The sequence below is a fragment of the Coturnix japonica genome, chromosome 2, assembly GCF_001577835.2.
Source record: "Coturnix japonica isolate 7356 chromosome 2, Coturnix japonica 2.1, whole genome shotgun sequence".
NCBI lineage: Eukaryota > Metazoa > Chordata > Aves > Galliformes > Phasianidae > Coturnix > Coturnix japonica.
The window spans coordinates 62,031,411-62,051,999 of NC_029517.1; the positions used below are offsets into that span (position 1 = coordinate 62,031,411).

General features: G+C 34.6%; 1 protein-coding gene across 4 annotated transcripts in view; it reads left to right on the forward strand.

Moving 5' to 3' along the window:
• The window catches only part of EXOC2 (exocyst complex component 2), a 121,256-nt gene that overhangs the window by 78,342 nt on the left and 22,325 nt on the right, over nt 1-20,589 (forward strand). For all 4 annotated transcript variants that reach the window (XM_015854490.2, XM_015854491.2, XM_015854493.2 and 1 more), the window contains exons 18-23: nt 695-775; nt 1,287-1,346; nt 2,053-2,114; nt 3,006-3,072; nt 4,989-5,105; nt 7,915-8,056. In XM_015854490.2, coding sequence (XP_015709976.1) covers nt 695-775; nt 1,287-1,346; nt 2,053-2,114; nt 3,006-3,072; nt 4,989-5,105; nt 7,915-8,056 — 529 coding nt within the window. The remainder of the gene's footprint in view (nt 1-694; nt 776-1,286; nt 1,347-2,052; nt 2,115-3,005; nt 3,073-4,988; nt 5,106-7,914; nt 8,057-20,589) is intronic.

Below are 20,589 nucleotides of genomic sequence, written 5' to 3' on the forward strand. Positions count from 1 at the left end.
TCCATCCCAGCATTTACAGAAATACAGCTTACTCCTAAGCCTTAAGTGGGTGACATGCCATGAGCTATCTGCTGTTTACACAGTTTACACAGCTTAGCTTTTTCATCCATCTCTTTGACTGAAAGGTATGAATTACTTCCCTCTTTCGTAGAACAGTGACACCAATCTGCATGATACAAAAGCTTTCTGCCTAATACCAACAGGCAGTCTTAGAGAACAGGGTGACTTAACAGGGAAGAAAGAAAGATTGCCCAGAAAAACTGACTAATGACTATGATGCTGTGAACTCATTTGCACTTTCAAAGTGAAATTGGTACATGCCCCAAGACATTTTTACTTCAGGTCTGGAAATCTGGAAGTTAAAAAAAAAAAAAAAAAAAAAAAAAAAAAAAAAAAAAAAAAAAAAAAAAAAAAACAAAACAGTTCCCTAAGCCAGTTTTTTTTTCCTTCAGCTTCATGTGTGAAAGTCATTTCAGTCTACACTTTGTAGAAGATTTTTGCTGCAATAAAATGTAGAGATAATATATATCTAAAGTGAAATTCTATCCCAACTTAAATCAAGGGGGTATAGGGTAAGTTGAAAATAAAGAGTTTAACCATACAGCATGTGAGTTTTTTTAATGTATTTGCTTGTTGCAGTATTCGTTTTACATGACATGCTTATCTAGAAGCTAAAAAGTCATTTGTCTTTCAGCCTTCCCATTTTGAACAGTGCATTGTCCATTCCTTGCAATCTCTTAAAACTGTGCTGGACTGCAAACCTGGAGAGGCCAGTGTAAGTTTTTACATATACTTCTAGTTTTCTTCTTTTTCTGCAAATTACTATTATGTTTCGGATGAAGAACTTTCAAAGAATGGTACAGAATTTTTACTTTTGGTGTATTCTCTTCACTGCTGCTAGCTTTTAGGATTTTGGTTCCTCCCGTTGGACCATTCTGTGTATATGCTCTCCTCTCCCTTATTTTGTATTTTATGACTAGCTTGTCGAGTTCCTTACTGATCATTATTCAAAAGACTCTGCAGTGCATCAACCCTGGTATCTAAGTACTGGAGTTTCCTTGCCACTAGTGTTTTCATGCTTTCATGCTTGTGAAAGTGCTTATTTATTTGGACTTATAAGAATGGGAAGAAAGAATATAATGGAGAATAATCAGAACTGATATCTGAGGAAGTACTGTGTCTCAGCAGTCATTCCCATGATTTTGTTTTCACTGTATGTACACATTTATTCAGGCCTTCCATGAGTGTAAGCCTTATGAAGCTATAATAATGTGTTTTCTCTTCAGGTGTTCCAGCAGCAAAAAATACAGGAAGATGTGTGCCAGTTAAGCATTGGGATCCTTCAGGTAACTCAAACATTTTGAAGTATGAAATTGTGAACAAATGTGAACAAACAAAAATAGATGCTTTGAATCCTGCCCAGTTCCCAAAAAGTAGCTTAAGTTGATGGTAGTACATTGTTTCCCTAGATATGCTATATACTTCAGCAAAGTATTTTGCTGAACCCCCGTCATCATGATGGAGACACTTGCTGAGCTGTGATGTCAGTGTCAATATACTGTCATAAAGGGAGCAGTGCTGATTTCTGTCAGCTGAGGATCTAGCTTCTAATTGCAAACCAATATTTTTTACAGTAAGCTTTAGTATTTAAAAATAAATATATTTGAAATCTGGTAATAGCATGCTTTAGGCTTCTGAATTAATTTTATAGTATTCTCAAATAAGAAATCTTATGGCAAAGCAAAGATTGGACTTCATTTTAAAAAAAAACAAAAAACTGTTTAGACTGATGTCTTGAAAGTTATTGGCAATGCTTTCTTCACAAATGAGATTTTAGCCGTATATGGTGGAAATAACAATTGTTCTTTTGCTACAATCATCGATGTGATGCATAAAATTAAAAGTAAACCTTTAAAAGGCACGAGGTAAATAAGTGGAAGGCAATAGTGATTGTTCCTTTTCTACTGACTACTGCCGTAGCAAATTTAAGATTCTTTTTTTTTTTTTCCCCTTCAATTCTAATAGGAAATGTCTTGCTCTCTTGTTTTTTAGGTTTTCATAGACTGTTTGGAGCAGTTGAGTACCAAGCCTGATGGTGACATAGATACGTCACAGTAAGTAAAATAAACATAACCCACTTACAGTGTTTTGAATTTGTGGGTGCAAGTATCAAATTGCGGTAAAGGTGGTGGTTTTGTGCCTTCTGGTATTACATATTTCATATTGATACTTATGTATTAATACTTTTGCATGTGGCTAGTGAGACTTGGAAATATGAGCAGATACATTTTACTCCAAAATATTGAGTGATGTGAACTGATAAGTATTACACAAGATAATGAAGATGGTATTTGTTATACAAGTTTATTCAGTGGAAGGCTTGGTATCATGCTGTAGATCTTGTGTTGTTTTTGACATGACCTTCCATTAAATGAATTGTCCTTTTCTCTGTCTATTCATGGTATCAAAGCCACTGCTTTTCTTCTCTTCAATTTTGAATGGATCTTCTAGTATTTCCGCTAAATTCATAGGAGTTTGTTCCATAGTTGCTCATGAGCCACTTGTTTTGGAGACCAAAACTGTCAGAATAGTCTGAATTTCCAGGAGCTCAAATAATTTCTTAGCAAAATGCTTGAGACATAGCAAATATTGGTACCTTCAACTTGTGTTAGGAAGAGAGCAATTAACTGTGTTTCTGATGTCACTTTTGCAATTTGGATGCCACTGTTGACTGGGTAAGTGTAAAAATAGATCAGAATCTGTGGCAAACCAGAGAACCTAAAGAAAGTGAAAATGCTTTTCAGAAAAGTCTGTAGCTAAAATTGTACTGGCTGTCCACAAAGAACTTGCAGCATTTCTAAGCATCTTCTCATGGACTACTTTATTATCTGCTGTGAGGGATTATTCAGTAAAATACCATTCTGTGGTTACAGTTTGTTCGTTGCATTCACCATATGTCAGGTAGTCAAATCACTTATGCAACTCATTTTAAACAATATTCCTAGTCTTTCAGTTGATGTTTCATCTCCGGATTTGTTTGGAAGTATACATGAGGACTCCAGTCTTACTTCAGTAAGTTCTGACTTCTGTTTTTACAAGTTGATGTGAAACTCAGTACTTCTCAAAATTCCAGCAGTATGGTTCTTTTTATCTTTCCTTTTCTTTTTTAAATTGTTTTAGATTTTTTTAGTTTCCTTTTTTGAGAGCAATTTTTTGAGAGGCATTTTCTAGTGTAAATATACATATATATGTATACGTACATACAAAAACTATATGGATATAATGCTTGAATGTAAGGGTATTTTAAATATATTTAAAATATAAATATTTTAAAGATACCACTGTCCATGGTATCTTTCCATAGTACCTTTAATTAATATTATTAAATAATTAAGAAACTAAAATGGTATCATTGAAATCAGTGAAAATAGCCCTAGTGCTCAAAGAGCTGAGGGCTTGTGTTTTGATTAATCAGCATGTTTTAAATGATAAGAACTATTCTGGTCATCAGTTACTTTTTTTAAATACATGGAGTTATTGATATTGAGCAATATAATTTTTGCCAAAAACTTTCTTTGCTGATGGTAGTGTTGATTATTTCTGTATTTCGGTTGAGACTTTGTTAAGATATCAAAAAGTTTATATTCTTTGCACTAATCCCAGCAAGAAGCCTAACAAATTCCTCTTTTGAGGTCAGTGTGACTTGGTACGGGATTAAATGTCAGAAGCTTTACCACATTTATAAGAGCTGTATGCATTACCACTGCAATAAACAATTTCAGATTGCAAAATCGAGCTAAATTATCTGAATTGTAGACTATAATAACATGTATCTTTCGTACTTAAAATACATGGATTTTGACATAAATTGCTGGTGGAGTTCATGGCCGTTCCAGCCTTGCTCCCACGTGTCACTGAAATGGCTGTTGTTGTGTTGTTGTTTTTCCTGTTTATATCAATAAACTAAAACATTATTTAGGACTTCAATTACACCGCATTTATTTTCTTCTATAAATCACAGAACACCATCTCTTCTAACGGAATGATGAGAATAGAAAAAAATAATGAGTCTGTTGTATACCAACAGACTAACATGTCAAGTAGTAAGCAACTGCACATCTCAGTATCAGTCATTGTATTACTGGAAGACAAAACTGTCAGGAATTTTTCTGAGTCTGAAAGTCAACACAACTTTTTATGAGATCTCCACTGTGATTACGGTGATGTCATTACCAAATAATTTTGTTTTCAAAATATTTGCCATTGTTGATTCAGAATTGCCATCTGAGATTGAAAGTTATTTGTCCATTGGTGGGAACAAAAGGGAAGAGAGAAAATCAAATTATTGAAATAGCAGTTGTATCTTTTTGTTTGGTTGTCTCCTCTTTGGAAATTACACCTTACTGCAACAAAGCCAGGGAAAGGCAATTCTGGTATCTCAACTCCAGTGTGTTTTAATCTTCTTGTATGTATATGAAAGTTATAACTACCTAGAATTTTTTAAACTGCTGAAATTTTATCAACTACTACAAAATCTTCTGGTATTTTAGAATGGGTGGATGCATTTGTTCAGTACCTGTTTTGTTTCCCATGTTTTAGCCAGCTTCATGTGATGATGATCTTCAGTTATATTTCTACAATGGTCATCAGTAAATTTCTTGAAACAGTAAAAGCTAAAAACCACTTCCTGAGTTGTCCAAACCTAATTTCTGTAAATAAGGCTTAACCACAGTTCTGAATTAGTCACTGTTATTCCAGTGAATGCTCTGAATCCTAGAAGAAAAACCATATATGTTCATTCATTACACCTGATATTCACTCAATTATCGATGTTTTGTTGACAGAAATATTACTTAAGTTCATTTTATTTATGGGCATGCCTACTACACATGGTGTCAATATGATAGTACACACTAAGATTATTGATCATGTCGATACTTCTTGTTTTCTCACTGTTGTCCTCTTTCTCTTTTAAAATAAATTTTTAGGAACAAAGAGTTTTAATTGCACTCAGTAACTGTCGCTATCTGGAACGTCATACCTTCCTAAACATAGCTGAACACTTTGAAAAACATGGCTTTCAAGGCGTTGATAAAATAACTCAAGTAAGTGGGAACACAGGGTTGAAGTATCACTGCTTGAAGTAATCAGTTTGTACTTGTTTTGCTTTCTTTGGGAATTAAGCGTTCAGATATCCCAAATGACTCTTTAGTGAGCCTTCTACCAATGTGTGGAACTACAAGCATCACTTGAAGGACACAGCGGTGATGATATATTTGTATGCATTCTTATAATGCTTATATAGCTAGTGTAGAAAATAAATGTGACCTCTTACTCAGGTTTTTGTATGTTCCCTGGCAAAGCTTATCAGATTTCTTAGTAAAGCAGTTTAATGTCAGTGTTTTCTTAATGCAGAGAGTAAAAGATCATTATCTGAGAAATACACTTGATAAATTATTTCATCTGGCAATCTGCATTACTGATAGCTGTTGTTCGTAAACTAGTTCAGTTTTTTGTTGTGTTTGTTTTTTCCTTTTCTTTCTTTTCGAAGAATGAAAATGTCAAAGTGGGCGGCAGTAGCTGTCTCATTTCCCTGCCTTTTTGTAAAGATTAATCATTTTTTTAATGAGAAATGTTTTTTTGCTTACTCCTTAGAGCCATAAAGTTTTTTTATTTCCAGAAACATTTGTTGACTGTTAGTAAAATGTTACCTCTTCCGGTATAGAGTAAAATATTTCACTCAAACTGATACTTATACCATACTGTATGTGCTTTGTCCTGTTCAGCCACAGAAATTAAAAAACACTTCCAACCAGAGGATATTTTTGATAGCACTTATGTGGTGTTGATACAACACTTGTATTGGTAGCAGATAATTGAAATTATTCTGTATGTCATCATTCATTCCTGCTGAGACAATTAAGAGTTGAGCTACTTACAGTTTGTGTTGACTATACAGGAAAATGAGACGCCTCTTATGTATTCAACACTCTGTCTTTACTGAAACGCATTACTTTGATGTGGCTGTATCTGGTAGGCTCGTAAATGACAGAATTCAAATGTTGCAGTCACAGGTTAATTTCAAATCTCTGTTCACCCTTTGAAAATAGTGATTGATGCTGTGCTACATGTCTGATATGTGTCAATCAGCAATGCTAGATGTGAGGCATTGAATAATCAGATATTTCTCATCTTAAGATGGCAATTTTTTTGAAATCTTCATTAAATTTAAGAGAGTCTAGGAATTAGCCTCAGAGGCTAATAGGAACGGCCTGTGGATATTTATTCACTCTCCCTAATCAAAAGGAATTGAAGGGGAAAATCTCTTGAAACTCCTTCCTCGTATATGTTTTTTCACTAAGGGAGAAAATAAAGTTTAGTGAGATTGCTCAACATTTTTGAATGTGTTCTCTTTCAAATTTTAACAGGCTGTGGGAGAGAAGAGGAAGTAGAGGAAATACTTGACTTGATCTTCAGTTAGGGCTAAATTCTCAGTGCCTAATGAAAATCCCGTCTTCAGTATGTAGGTCTTTTCATGACAAATAAAAGGAGGTTTGCCAGAAGAAAATCAAGAGAGTTATGGTGTCTAAATTGTTCCTGGTCAACAGATTAACCACCTGAACTTTTCTGAACTTAGCAGATTCTTTGACCTCAGTAATACCTCTGCTTTCCCCTGAACTCATGATCTCATTCCTGAAGTTGTATCTCCCTTCCTGACACAGAAATTGCTGTTTCCTTTTCTCCTAACTTGGTAGTGCATAGGTATGCCAGAGAACACAGTTTAGAGCTATCCACGTAGTGAAGAAACTTCATCCCTTATTCTGCAGTTTATTGAATTAAACCTTTTGCCTGTCTTTCATGGAGAAAGGAATGATAAAGAGTTGCTATTTTTCCTTTCTTTCTTTCTTTCTTTCCTTTTCTGAATTGCCTGTTTGATCTGGAGCCCTGCCTGCATCCTTGCCTTTACAATCCCTTAACTTCTGTAAATTATGCAATTATATTAATCTGTTGTTTTGATTTTTTACCCAGTGCGTGAAGAAAATGAGCAGTAGTTGAAAAGCTCTTACTCAGACATAAATACATTTAACCAAATGTCACACGATTTTTTCAGTATATTGTATTTGCATTTAGCACTTATTGCCATATGAAGTTGGAACGTTTTATGGTATGCAATGTATTCCAGAATTGTTTTAGAAGATATAACTACAGAGGGGCTGCAGTGGTTAATAAAGTTGATCTGTGTAGGATGTAAAGTTTTTCAGATTCAGTGAACAAATTCTGTGTATTCCATTAGCTTCCAGTGTAGTTAAGCTGTGTAAAGTACTAAAAAACTCCATTGAGAGCTCTTAACAGAATAATACCATAGGTGTTTGTGAGCTGCAGCTTATGCATGTTATATGAAGATGCCTTGGAGTGGGGAAGTTCACATAGGTTTTCAGAAGTCAGTGGCTCCTTAATATATACATCTTCAGATGATGAATCTATAACAAGAAATTGTAATGCTTCAGTTGGTAGATTTCAAGTATTCTAATGAAATCTTCATGTTTTATAATGGAAATTATTATGCATATGTTCTACATATATATTCTATGTTCAGTTGTTTACTTGATGCAAGATCAAGGCATCCTAACAGACAGAAAAAACTTATGCCAGTAGTCAGTTATGGAATGATCTGCCTGCTTTGTTATTTCTTAGATCTTTCCCAAAAATTCTTCATGCTGAGCACAATCAGAAAAAGCTTGTATATTAATTGGAATTAAACGATTTTGTGGGATTTTGTGCTTTTTATATACTTTATGCACTGAAAAGTATCCCTACTTGATAGGGAAAATTAAAGACAATGTTCTAAGGTTTTAGGGTATATGATTTAATATTTGTAATTAATAACCTTTTTTTATTTGTTTTTTTGCTTAGGTTAGTATGGAATCATTGAAAGAGTTGGATCAGAGACTGTTTGAAATGTACATTGAATCCAAGGCAGATCCCATAGTTGGATCATTAGAACCTGGCATTTACGCAGGATATTTTGACTGGAAAGATTGTCTTGTTCCAGCAGGTAAATATCTGCTTATTAAACTCTGAAATTACTTTAACAGTGATTGATAGAAGATAAAATATACTGTACAATTAAAAACTTTCTTCTACTCTGTTTTTAATTTTTGACAAGTTCTCATTATAAGTTCTTTCTCACAGGTTTTGTTTAATTTTTAAATCATTTCTGAATACCCCCAAATGATTAAAGCAGCTTTTATCACTGATAATCTTTTTAATGCTTGTTTTTGTGATTATTTTGCTTCATTGCTTATATAGAATAGAAATTATTATAAAAGACATCTTTGCTATTTTCTTAAGAAATTCATTGAGATTGTTTGGATTTCTTTCCAAAGACTCTGGCCATTTTGGTAATAGACATAATTACAGGTCTGAAAAGGTAAAATTATGAGCAAATGTGTAATATAAAAGTAGTTCAACAACAAATGTCAAACCATTGAAGAAGGGCAGGAATACTGTATTTAGAATGACTGAGATGTTAGTCATTTACTTAGGTGCTCTGAGAGCCTCCATTTTAGAGAAGCATAATGAGAGTCTGTTTTTTGGTTTTTTTCCACAAGTGGATGCTGTGCACATTAGGTTTAGATCCTCTGAACATGGTATTTATGTGGAAATTAGTTGCAGCAACTTAGTACTTGCATTTTTTTTTTTACATGACCTATTAATTTTCAATAAATAATTGGTTAGATGACAATTCATATGTTCTTGGCTTGATTGTTTTACAGAGTTGTATTTAGTGCCCTTAGTAGAAATTTTGTGATAATTTAAAATTAGGTGATTACAAGAAACATTTGTAATCCGTGGGCTACAGTGCATGCTAATTGACATAAATGCAAAAAATGTAGGGTTTGTTACTTTTGAAAACAGTATTTCTTTTATCTTTCATTATTAGTTTTGTGTTTGGAAAGTATGCTCTGGTATGTGCAATAGAGATAAATTTTAATCTTATATCTAGGTTGCTCCAAAAGTAATGCATCATATTTATTACCATTGAAGCTACAACAGATATAAAGAGCACAGTAACACTCTTTGAAAGAGTAAATTCTCAGCTACAAAATGCATTTTTTCTACATGGCCATAAGCAGCACTGCTCTGCATTTTCACCAGTGATGATCAGGAGCCTGTATGCTATACTCATGAAAATCTTCATGTATAGAAGTGATCCACTGGCACTGCCATCACTGCTGAAACATACCACCCAATATTTGGTGTGGATCTAACACATGTTTGGTTTCTGTAAATGTTTAGCAAGCATCCATGAATGTCAGGGAGTTCCGTTTTTTCCACGTGGAGGAATTCAGTGATAGGGCTTTCCTTCATACTCTCTTCTATATCAGACACCGTTTTGCGTGGCTGCCTCTCTGTTGCCATCTGTCACGCAGCTATAAAATGCCAGCGATTATTGGTGGGAAGGTTCAACCTCTTCTACCATACCACTATCATCCACCTCTGATGTCATGTGCCAGCATAATAAAATAGGAGGCATTACTTTTGAAGCTTCCCTCATATATGTGGAAATGTACAGTATTCACTACTAGTATAAAAAAAGTTTGACTTCAATTTCTCTACTTCTGACCATGATTAGATAATTCTGAAAATATTTGGAGCTGTTCATCAGTGCTGTTCATCATTATTTCTTTGTAGAACTAGCAGAAATTGTGTGTATATTACTTCATGCTTCTAGTTACTCTACTGGAATAGGAAATACTACTTTTTATTTGTAGAACCACTGAGAAACACAATATCCCAAATGCTTTGCCATGCTGATGCCATCAACTTTATTTCATTTTTAGGATCAAGGCTCCAAAGTCAACATCACTTGCCAAATGACTTATATCAGTGTAAATCCACTGTAAAAAAAGTTACACATATGTATGTCTACCGATTCTGTTGTTGAGCCATATAGATCAATGCAATAGAAATATTTCCTGGTTTCCATTCTGTTTGCTGTTTACTTTCTTTTAAACATGAGTAGAAGTTATGTACAGGGTACACAGTCTTTAATAATAACATGATATCCTACATGGGTGCACTTGTTTCTCAAAATGGAGGCCATGTTGGAGATAAAATGAGATTTTGGATTAACTGGAGCTGTTGCAGGCAAAATTCCACTCTCAGCTGTTAGATATTGAAATGTTGTCATGGTTTTGTAATGTTGCTGTCAATATTCTAATTTCAGTCAATATATTATATCAATATAATGCTGGAATATTGACAGCAACATTACAAAACCATGGCAAAAGTGAATGAGAAAGGAGGAAAAAAAGTGGAGGCAGAATTCTGTTACTGCCTCTGCGGGGTTTTCTACTTCATGTTGTCAAGTCAAATGAGCATCTTGTCTTTATTTTTAAAACACCTGCTTTGAATCCTGTCAGTTTGAACAGTCATGTTTAATTTGCCTGTCTAAAGAACTGTAACACATGAAATACTCAGGAAAAAATCTTACCCAAAAATCTTTGCAATCCATACTTTATGTCACTGATGTCTTTCCAGTCATCTGTCTATAAGTGCTGGAAACACTATTTCCTTACATCCTGGAATTCACAGAGAAATAGGAGAATGGGAAGTGTTGTCATAAATGAACAGTTACAGAGAAATCTGAATGAAGATAGAAAAGCCACTTTTGGAGTAAGTTTAGAAAAAACACGCTATATTAAAACATGCCATGCTTCTGTCAGTGTGGAAAAAGCGTGTACTCTGCTCTATCAGGCAGTTGTTCTTTAATTATTAGACATTTACTTATTTAAAACTAACAAAAAACATATGCATAAGGGAGGCCAAACTGTTTACACTGAGCAAATTTTAATTTAGCCTACGTGCTAAAGTTTTTATTACTTACATTTTCATCATGCATGCTCTTTTCGTTATGGAAGTTCTGAATGTCAGTAAGAACACTTGTATACAGTGTAATTATACATTTGTCCCTTTATTTTGATCTAAGGTGTGACTCACTGCTGGTGGTAGAAGGCGGCATGATTGGCTTATTTATTGAGAATAAATAACTTTCATTTAAATGTTCATTTTAATTCCGGTCACGGCATCTGAGTCTTTACAAGAAAGTCTTCAATTTTAACATGTAGTAACAATGACTTTTTTTTTCTTGAAAGATCATTCTAATTTATGTTTCTGACAATTAAAAGAAATTTAAGGGATAATGAGAAATGGTGTTAATCAGTTGCCTAGTATGTTTTTTAGATGATTTTTCTTTGTGTATACTGAGCAGTCAGCTAGTTTAGTATATGGGGCTTTTTCGCTTATGTTCATTCTTTGCTCTTCTCGTAGTGGATTTGTTTTCCTTGTTTCATTAATTCTGTTTTGTAATTGAATTTAAAATGCATATGTTTTATCTCAGTCACCTGACAACTGAAATTAGGCTCTATTCTCTTCTGCATTCCAGACCTGGTGTCTTTGAGAGGGTTAATGAAGTGGTTGTGTTACATGGAATTTGGATAGAAAAGATTTCTGCACGCTGAAGTTTGTGCACTACAAGCAAAAGTAGTTGTAGGACATTCAATCTTTTAGATTATTAATGTGAAGCATGCATGCAAATACCAATGTATTTTTTTCTTAATACATTGGCAAGGATAATTACATTTGAAGTGCTTTATATACAGCTGCTACGTATATTTGAGACTACAGTCTGTGGATTTGCTTACCACACAAAAATGGGTGTTTGTTTTTCTGAGGAATTTAAATATGATGATCCTTCATAATTCCTTTCTAAAATGCTGGCTGCTGTGCAGTCTAGCTGGCATTTATTCAAAGTTCACAGTATACAGAGTTGCAGAGGTGAGTTAATCTTAAAATATGTATCTGTGTTTCACTGGTATTATCAGACCATTATCAGTAAGTATTTTTGGTAGTAGTTAAAATTTCACATTGCATTGAAAGTTTCAGGTGATCTCACATTTTCATGTGAAAGTTGATTGTGTTTTTTAGGCATTCATTCTGTACTTGGCATAAACTGAGCATAGTAGAGCTAAATCTGAATTTCATCCTATTTGGCATGTTAACAGAGCATTGTTTGAAACATTTCAAATATATCAAACGCCATTCTTACATTAAAATATGAGGTACATCAGATCTGCTAAATCAAATTTGTTATACATGTCACATCTCTTATCTGTTATTTGTCTAATTTTAAAATCTAATAAAGAACTTGTAATGGCAATAGCCTGATGAAAAGGTACTCAACAGTTAATAAATGAAATATCAAAAGGCGTATTTAATTTGTAGTTTCACAGTGACATGCTTGTCAACCCTAACTTTTCTTCTTTTGTTTAATTTGGGGCACCAGCACCCTGCTTACATTTACGATGACAAGTGCATTTACATCTAAAAAACATTTGGATATAGTAGGTTTTTACTTTTTTTTAAATAAGCAATTACTTTTTGACTGAAATGCACAAAATGGTTTGGTTTGAAATCTCTGTAACCCTTTAGGTTGCTTCTAACATTTCAAATGGATGATTTCAGAATTATCTTACCAAGTTTAATGCAGATGTGATGTGGATTTGTGGAGAATCTTTGGAGTACTACTATTTATACGCAGTATTTAAGTGCTCTTGCTAATACATTAGCTTTCATTCCAACTAACTCCATTTACAGCATACATTAATAAATTGATATTTAATCAATGTAGCAAGAAAATAGTAATAACTTTCCACATCAACAATCAAAATCTTATTAGGGTGAGTTCAATTCAAAGTTCTTAAACAACCATTCCAGCAGGCATATCCTGCATACATTGTAAGACTGCTGTTCCTGCATTTGGTTCACTGCATGCAGTTATTAGCAGACTAGAATCACGTACTATAACTTTACAATCAGTGGTTATCATATCATAGCTTTTAAATTAATTTTGTAAAAGTTAATTATACGATAATTTGATGCACAAATGTCACTGCGTGTTTCAAAATACCTTCATTTGTGTAACTTCATCTTAACCTCAAATTTCTCTTCGATTTCACTTTCAAACTTTCACTTTTCGTTACACTTCTCACTTCTGATAACGGTGAGATTTCTTTAACATATTGCATTGATGTCTGAATTATGAATATTAAATATAATTCTTGCTGGTGGAATGGAGTTGACGTGGTACCTTCTGAGTCACTGGTAACAGCTGCAAAAGATGAGAACAGGAGAAGGACCTCGTTTTCCATTTTTCTTTATCTACTGGCATGGAGGTTGATTTCTGACTGCTACAGAAATCACACTAGAAACTATCCTGTAGAGACATTGCATTCTCCATATATATCCTCCTGACACATACAGAGTTGCACATGGACTGAATTTCAGTTATCATCTTGTGCTTTTCACACATCTTGCATGCAAGATTTTCTGCTGCTAAATATTTTTAGTCAGGTTTCTTGTTTGCTGCTCTCAACAGACTCCAGACTTTATATGTGCAGAAATGCAGTAGCTTGTATTTGACAGGCAGAAATGTCACCGTAATGTTTACAGTTATTCCCTCTGTTCTGTTTTCTTACCTCACTGCATGCATAATTCTTTTATTCTGAGGTCTGGTTGAGACTTTGCAGACACATTGGTTTTAGTAGAATATGGAATAGTTTCATCCAAATTTCAGGTTATAATCTCTGCATCATTTCCTTCTAACACATTAATGAGTCTTACGGTTCGACCGTTCTGCAAGTTATGACTCTTCATATAGGTCTGTATTTGATCAAAGAGTTCAAAGCTGTTCTCAATCAAGAGAGCTTATTATCAAACATGGTTAGCACTGCATCATTGTGTAATTTAAAAATTAGAAAGTCTGTGATTTCTTTTGGAGCGGAAGAGGGCTGAAGAGGGTTTCTTTTTCCTTCAGCATTGCAACTGTTTGTAACTAGACAGACTGCTTTCTTTCTTTTTTTTTTTTTTTTCTTTTTTTTTTCCTCCATTTTTGAACACTAACATATTATTATTGACTTTCAGGTATTTGTTAAGAAAAAAATATTTATACGCCTGCCTTTCCAGAGGAGAATTAAGAAAAACATCTATGTAAAGCTTTGTCTTTACATAGTAACTAACAATACCGTATTGGAGCTGGCTTTGAATTCCAGAAGCGCCAAAAGATTTCCTACTGTAAATCCCTCAAGGAAGCAGCCTTCTCCAAAGAATGAGGCATTGTGAAGCCAGACAGCTTCTTTAGCGCTTTTCTTTGGATACTGTGTCTTCTAATTTCTAGACAGTTTAAATGTTTGGAAGCTAATATATCAGATAAGATCTATGATCTTTACAGTATGATAGGTAATTTATTTGATAAGAACATTAAATATAGCTTAGCTTCATGTGTTTGTAAGCAAAGTATTTTCACTTTTTAAAAGGATTTTTAAAAGTTATTTTAATGTTTTACACTTTAAAAATACTGGTTTTTACAGGGATTTTATCTGAAGTTTTCCTAAAGGTCTCATAAACTTGCTTTCTTTCCTGAGTTCTTTCTGGTCAATTTGTTTTCCTTTAAAGTTTATTCCTGTTTTCTTTGCTGGTGAAATATCCATTTAACACAAGAGGGTCGTTTAGATCATCTCATTCAATTAACCAATAGCTGATTTTCATATGTTGGTTTTTAAAAAAAATCCAAAATAATTAACTGAACTAGAAAATATTTCCCAAGTTAGAACTTTGTTTAAAAGCTCAGAAAGTGTTCTAGGAGCATGAAGAAAACCTGCAGGGGGTGGAAGAGAGGATCTTTTGCAGGGGAGGATACGGTCCAACTGCAGAAAGCTTTCTGCATCTGTAATGAGAGCATTGGCAGGTTGGGTTTGCAGGCTGAGAAAGTCAGCAGGAATGAATGGATGAAGTTATGGGAGGGGAAGAACTCAGCCATACTTCAGATGACTTTGAGAGACAGAACTGAAGACCCAGGATGGTGAGGGAGGTAGAGTGAGCATAAATACAAAAAGGCAAATGCTTAGAACTCCAGTAATCACTGTTACTTGTTTTTATTTGATGACTGGATTCTTTGTCTTGTAATCAATATAAGACATTGGTTTTGAATAAGGTTGAGTGGGCTGAGTGATAGTTACATACACAGGCTAGATTTTTATTATGTTCTTGATAATGTTCAGGGTAGTTTCTGCAGCTCTCATTAACATACTGAGAGGCAATGGTACAACCACAGTGTGGAAGGAAGGTCTCATGGGATGTAAAACTTTTTGTAGTCTCAACCTCTTTAGGCTTTGTAGGAAGAGGATAAGCTCAAAAACAAATGTTCAATAGAAACGAAGTGCTTGCTTGTAGATTCTTTGCTATATCTCCCAGACAAGCTGGTAGAATTATACTGGCAGCTAAAAGAGCTTGGAACTGCTCTCTTATTGTACCCTAGCACAATGTTAATGTCCCTTTGGCCTTTTCTAGACAAAATCAAATAACATCCACACTCGTGCTGTTGCTGCATGACTGTCATTCTGTCTCGGCCTTTTGGATGGAACTGTTTTTCTGCTATACGGCATTTATCTACAAATATCTTAGAAATATCACTGAGCTATTTCTTTTCTGCTATTTTATATTTAAATGTGTTTATTCTTTTGTGACGGTTGTATTCAGTCAGCATACTTTGTATTCACTGTTGTGAAGGAAGACAAAATCCTGTTGAAATCAAAGTGTCTGTTTTAAAAGTTGGGCCCAAGGTCAGCTGATAGAAACTGGAGCTCTAAACTTGGAGCAGTTTAGTAAGTCATATGGAAACCACGTTCCCAATTTAAGAAGAGAGCGTGCATGGCGGCAGTGTGATGTCAAGTATGCACAGGTGGCAATATTTGAGAAACTTGTGTTGTTACTCGTAGGTGACTGGGGTTCTCATTTCTGTTAATGACTGTTGTGCTGTAAAGTTTTGTTTCTGCTGCTGCTAGCTGAGTTATAATCCTCTAGCTCAAGTTATACAGGTTCAGAATTTTTTGTTTAAATGGAAAGTCACAAGTAAAACTTTGCTTTTGCTCTAGGAAAATTCTACTAGACTTGTCTCTGCAGATTGCTGCCAGAGTAGTGACAAACACTGTGGTAAAGCATAAAACATAGTGAATGCAGGACAAAAGAGGACTTGTAAATGTTTTTATTCCCTGAATATGTGCAGCAGTTAAAGATATTGCGGTTCTTAATATTTTAAAAGCATTGTTTAAAATACAGTCTCCAAAATGTGCCTTGCCACCGGACAGCTAGCTAGCAGAATGGGAAAATAGCTATCTACTCAGTAACATGTTCTGCCCTGGAGAGCAAGCACATGCATGTTCTTCAGTTGGAAATTCTAATATGATAGTCTCGGCTTTCAGTACAGAAATTCTACAAAATTCAGCCTAGAGCGTGTTCTCTCTGTGGCCAAGTTATAAAGCCCTTGAACTCTTATTTTTTTTAAGTGGGAAAATATGATAGACTTCTAACAAAACAGCAGAGCCATTGTAGTAAAAAAAAAAAAAAAAAAAAGAAGAAAAAGCAACATTTCATTAGCTTAAAATTTCTTTACACGATGAATAGCAATTTAAATTTAATGAAACACTTAAACTTTATTGATGTTTGGATAAAATTATAGTGCTAGACTTCAGCCGTTGAAGTAATTCAAAATTATTAAAATCCTTCACTTTGAACTGTGAAAAATCTTTAGCTTTCCAGTTATTATGGGTCACTCCTGAGTCCAGATAGCTTCCAAATGTTAAATTTGTACTTGAAAAATGTTTAAGGATCTATTGTTTGGGTCATGCAAAGACATTCTTCATTTCAGACCCGTGCCCTTTTCAAAACACAGTTGGGATTGACTGAAACTTGGAAGTAAAAAGCTATGAAACACTAACGTTGGAAGCTAGTATGAGTTCTCACCTTCATTCTAATAAATAGGATAAATTTGCAATCTTACCAGGTTACTACATGCTTAGCCAAAATTTCTCTTTTTTTATTTTCCTTTTTAACATTTTCCTGGCAGAAGAGCAGGCAACAAATTATTCTTTTTACTGTAGTAACATCTCTAAAAGCTGCTGTGGTTTGATTCCAAGTCACTGCGTGTTTAAACGCACCAATAAATAAAATTCTATGTAAAATCCAACTAATGGCATTTTTTGCAATTAAACATCCTCTTGCAAGTAATTTCCAGGCTTGCTGATCTGCATGCATTTTGACTTCAGCCCATGCTGCAGTTTTAAATGCATATGTTGGTAAAAGTAAGGACTGTCTGAAAGTCTTAAGTTATGACTGCTTCCTCACAGTCACCACGTCCATGAAAAAGAAACTGTGTTTTACCATAGAAATCAAACTTGAGGATTTGGTGGAATTAAGCAGAGATAACCTCCCAGTACATCTTCTGAGGCATCCATCAGATCTAAGGTGTTAGGTCTTCATTAGTACCTCCACCACAGCTGCAGAACATTGCTACCTGATTGTTTGCCTGTATGCTAATACCATAGCTTTGATTTTGTTTCTGATTTGCTGAACTCAATTAATAAGGACAAAAAAAAAAAAAATAAAATCCTTTGTATCCACAAGTGGGAAGCATACGCGTTTTGGAAGAAAATAAGAAAGAATATTAACAGGCAGTTCTGTGGTTTATTTCAGTGTTTGCGTTTTTGCTTTTTTTGAGTTAGGAACAGTCCCAGACCTTTGCAAAATTAATATCCAGAAGTATGGGGTTCTATTTTATCTGTGCCACACCTTAGAAAGATTCTTTGGCCTGCTTATTATGGTTGTACTATTCAATGACAGTAGTAGGCTTTTTTAATTGCAAAGAGTAGTTCTTTTGCTCAAAGCATAACTTTTAAAGTTTAAAGTTTTTAAATAAGAAAGTCTCTTTTTAAAGGTCCATACTGTACTTCCTTTTGCTTGTTTGCCTTTTCATTTACAAAGTACATCTGTCTTGAGTCAGTAACTGTGGGATATGTTTCACTGGTCAGACAAATGTAGGACATAACTGGACACTAACATATGAGTGTCTGTATTGTTCCAAGTACTTTCTTTGTGACATTTGTATCTTTTGGATCAATTGGGTTCCGTTTTTTTATAATAATAATGTTTGAGTGACAAGCAAATAAATTCATAAACATAGTATATCTCTAAACCCATTCTTCGTTTATGAAATTGCTGTCATTTTGCATATGACAGGCTATTATTACTGTAACAGTAACTTCAGGAATTGGGAAGAACACACCGTTTCCTTAGCAAGTCTTGTTTTGAAAGGTTTTAATAATTTTAGGTTTTATAAAATCGTGAAAGGACACCTTCAGGGTGCCTTAAAAAATGATGTGTTTGAAAGAAATAAATTAATATTCTTGCAGTCTATGCTTGGTTTGTGTTAGTGAAAGGAAATATTGCTTGAGTTTTTTGGATTGAGCTGTTCTCAGTTTTGATAAAGATGTTGATTATTAGTATACCTTAGAATTAAAGAAATGATTGCTTTTCCCTATGATTTGGTCACTCAGTATCCTTATGGTGCATACAGCTACTCTGTTTTTGCTATGAAACACATCTTTTTGAAATCCTCACTTTTTGCCATTACGTAAATCCTCCTGTATCAGGACATCTGTTAGTATTATAATGAGGTCAGTCTTTATTGCTGGCTTTGACCCTCCACTCGCATCTCTTGGCATCAGTGTGAGCATCTGTAAAGTGAGAGGTGTGCTTGGGATTGGCAAGGACCACTGAAAATGATGAGTTATAACACTAAGCCATTTGTAACCTTATAACAAAATTGTGAAGAGGTAGAATTAGTTTATTGTTTTTCCTCAGGGGCTCAATTGTCAAGAATTTGGAAAATCCTGTAGGTAAATGACAAACAGGGCACAGTACTGGAAAGTTTGAATACTGGTTATCTAAGAACATGAGTACTTGTTTCAGAAGGTGATAATGCTTGTACATAGCCCACCAGCTGTGTAGTTGCTATGTTGTGTGGTTTCTTGATTTTTTTTCTAAAGCCTGACAAAACCCAAACAGGCTTTTAAGCAGCAAAGTAGTTTCCTAGACAGTGTTCTCCAACCTTATTTCAGAAGTGTTGGTGCAGATGGTGCTTTTGAAAATACTTATAACATGTGAGGACTGCTCTGAAAATAATGCCTCCTGTTTTATTATGTTGACCTGTGACATCAGAGGCAGATGTTGGTGGCATGGCAGTAAAGATTGAGCCTTCCCACCAATATTGCATTATATTTTGTTGGTGTGTGTCAGGTGGGAGCAGAAGAGCGGTCTGATAGGTCGACATCTAATATGGAAGTGCATATGAAGCAAAAGTGTGTCACTGAATTCCTTCACGCAGGAAAAAATGGTACCCACTGATGTTCGTGGGTGCTTGTTGAGTGTTTACAAAGATCAAACAGTGGATGTGAACAAAGCAGGGCAGTGAGTAGTGCATCTCATCAGTGGCAATAGCAATATGGAAAACAAGGCATATGGATTTTTGTAAGCATGGTGTGCAGGCTCTTGTTTGTCACTAGCAAAAATGCATAGATAAAGGCGGTGACTATATCGAAAAATTGTATATTCTAAATCTAGTAGATTTGGCTCTGTCAAACATGTTATTGTCCTCCTAGTGTCTGCTGTGATTCTCATGGAAATAAATAGGAGGCATTATTACACACCCTACGTGTATCAAATGTGTGCTTAAACAGTCCGCCCTCTCTCATGTACAGTATTGCGTCTTGCCTCAGTGTTTCTCTTGCTGAGGGAGACTGATAACTTACATGTGTTCTGCAGCAAGAAAAATCCTGTTTGTTGCCCACTTTGTGTTATGTTGATACACAGAAGCATTTCACTCCTGCCTTAACTGCTGAAATCACTGGCAAACTTGCCATACAAGGAATGTCTTCTCTTGATATTTTTTTTCAGCACCTTGTGTATTAGTTTTTAACATTCCCTGCTGTATCAAAAGAAAAACTTCCAGCATAAAAATTGTTCTGAAGTGGAAATCTAGTGATAATAGGACATGTAACAGTCTGTTAATTACATTTCTAGGGAGACAGAGGGAGGAAATATTAAAAAACAAAACAAAAAAGGAATTTTCCTTGAGGATAATGAAGTAGTTTTTGCTTAGGAAGCCATCCCGCTGGTAGCAGATGGTAGTAGGAAAACTTAAGATGATACTAAGACATGATTAAGTGTATTTATATGAAGAAGGAGGATTTGTTGTGTTTAAGAGTCTTGTACATGAATTTCATTATTCAAGCCTGTTTTTTCCTACTCAGGGAGAACAGTGATTTTGTTTTGGTAGTATATGTCTTCTCTTACAGAATAATTTTGTTTCACCTACTTCATACCAACCACTTTAAATATCTGATGGTTTGATTATGTGATACTGTTGAGTTTCCCCATAAGTCACACAGCTACTTAATTTCAAACAAAAAAAGATTCAACTACCCCAACACTATTAATGCCGAAGTAGATACAGTAAGGTTTAATCTTTTTATGGGCTGCTAAATGTGTGTGGCAGCACATTGTTGTTTGTGAAGTGTTTATATTCTTAGTCTGTATCAAGGTTGTGTTATATGGGTTACATCCACGCTGACGGGGCATTTGTGTATATACAACACTGTTTAATGGCTGTGACTGTAATAATAATTAAATGAC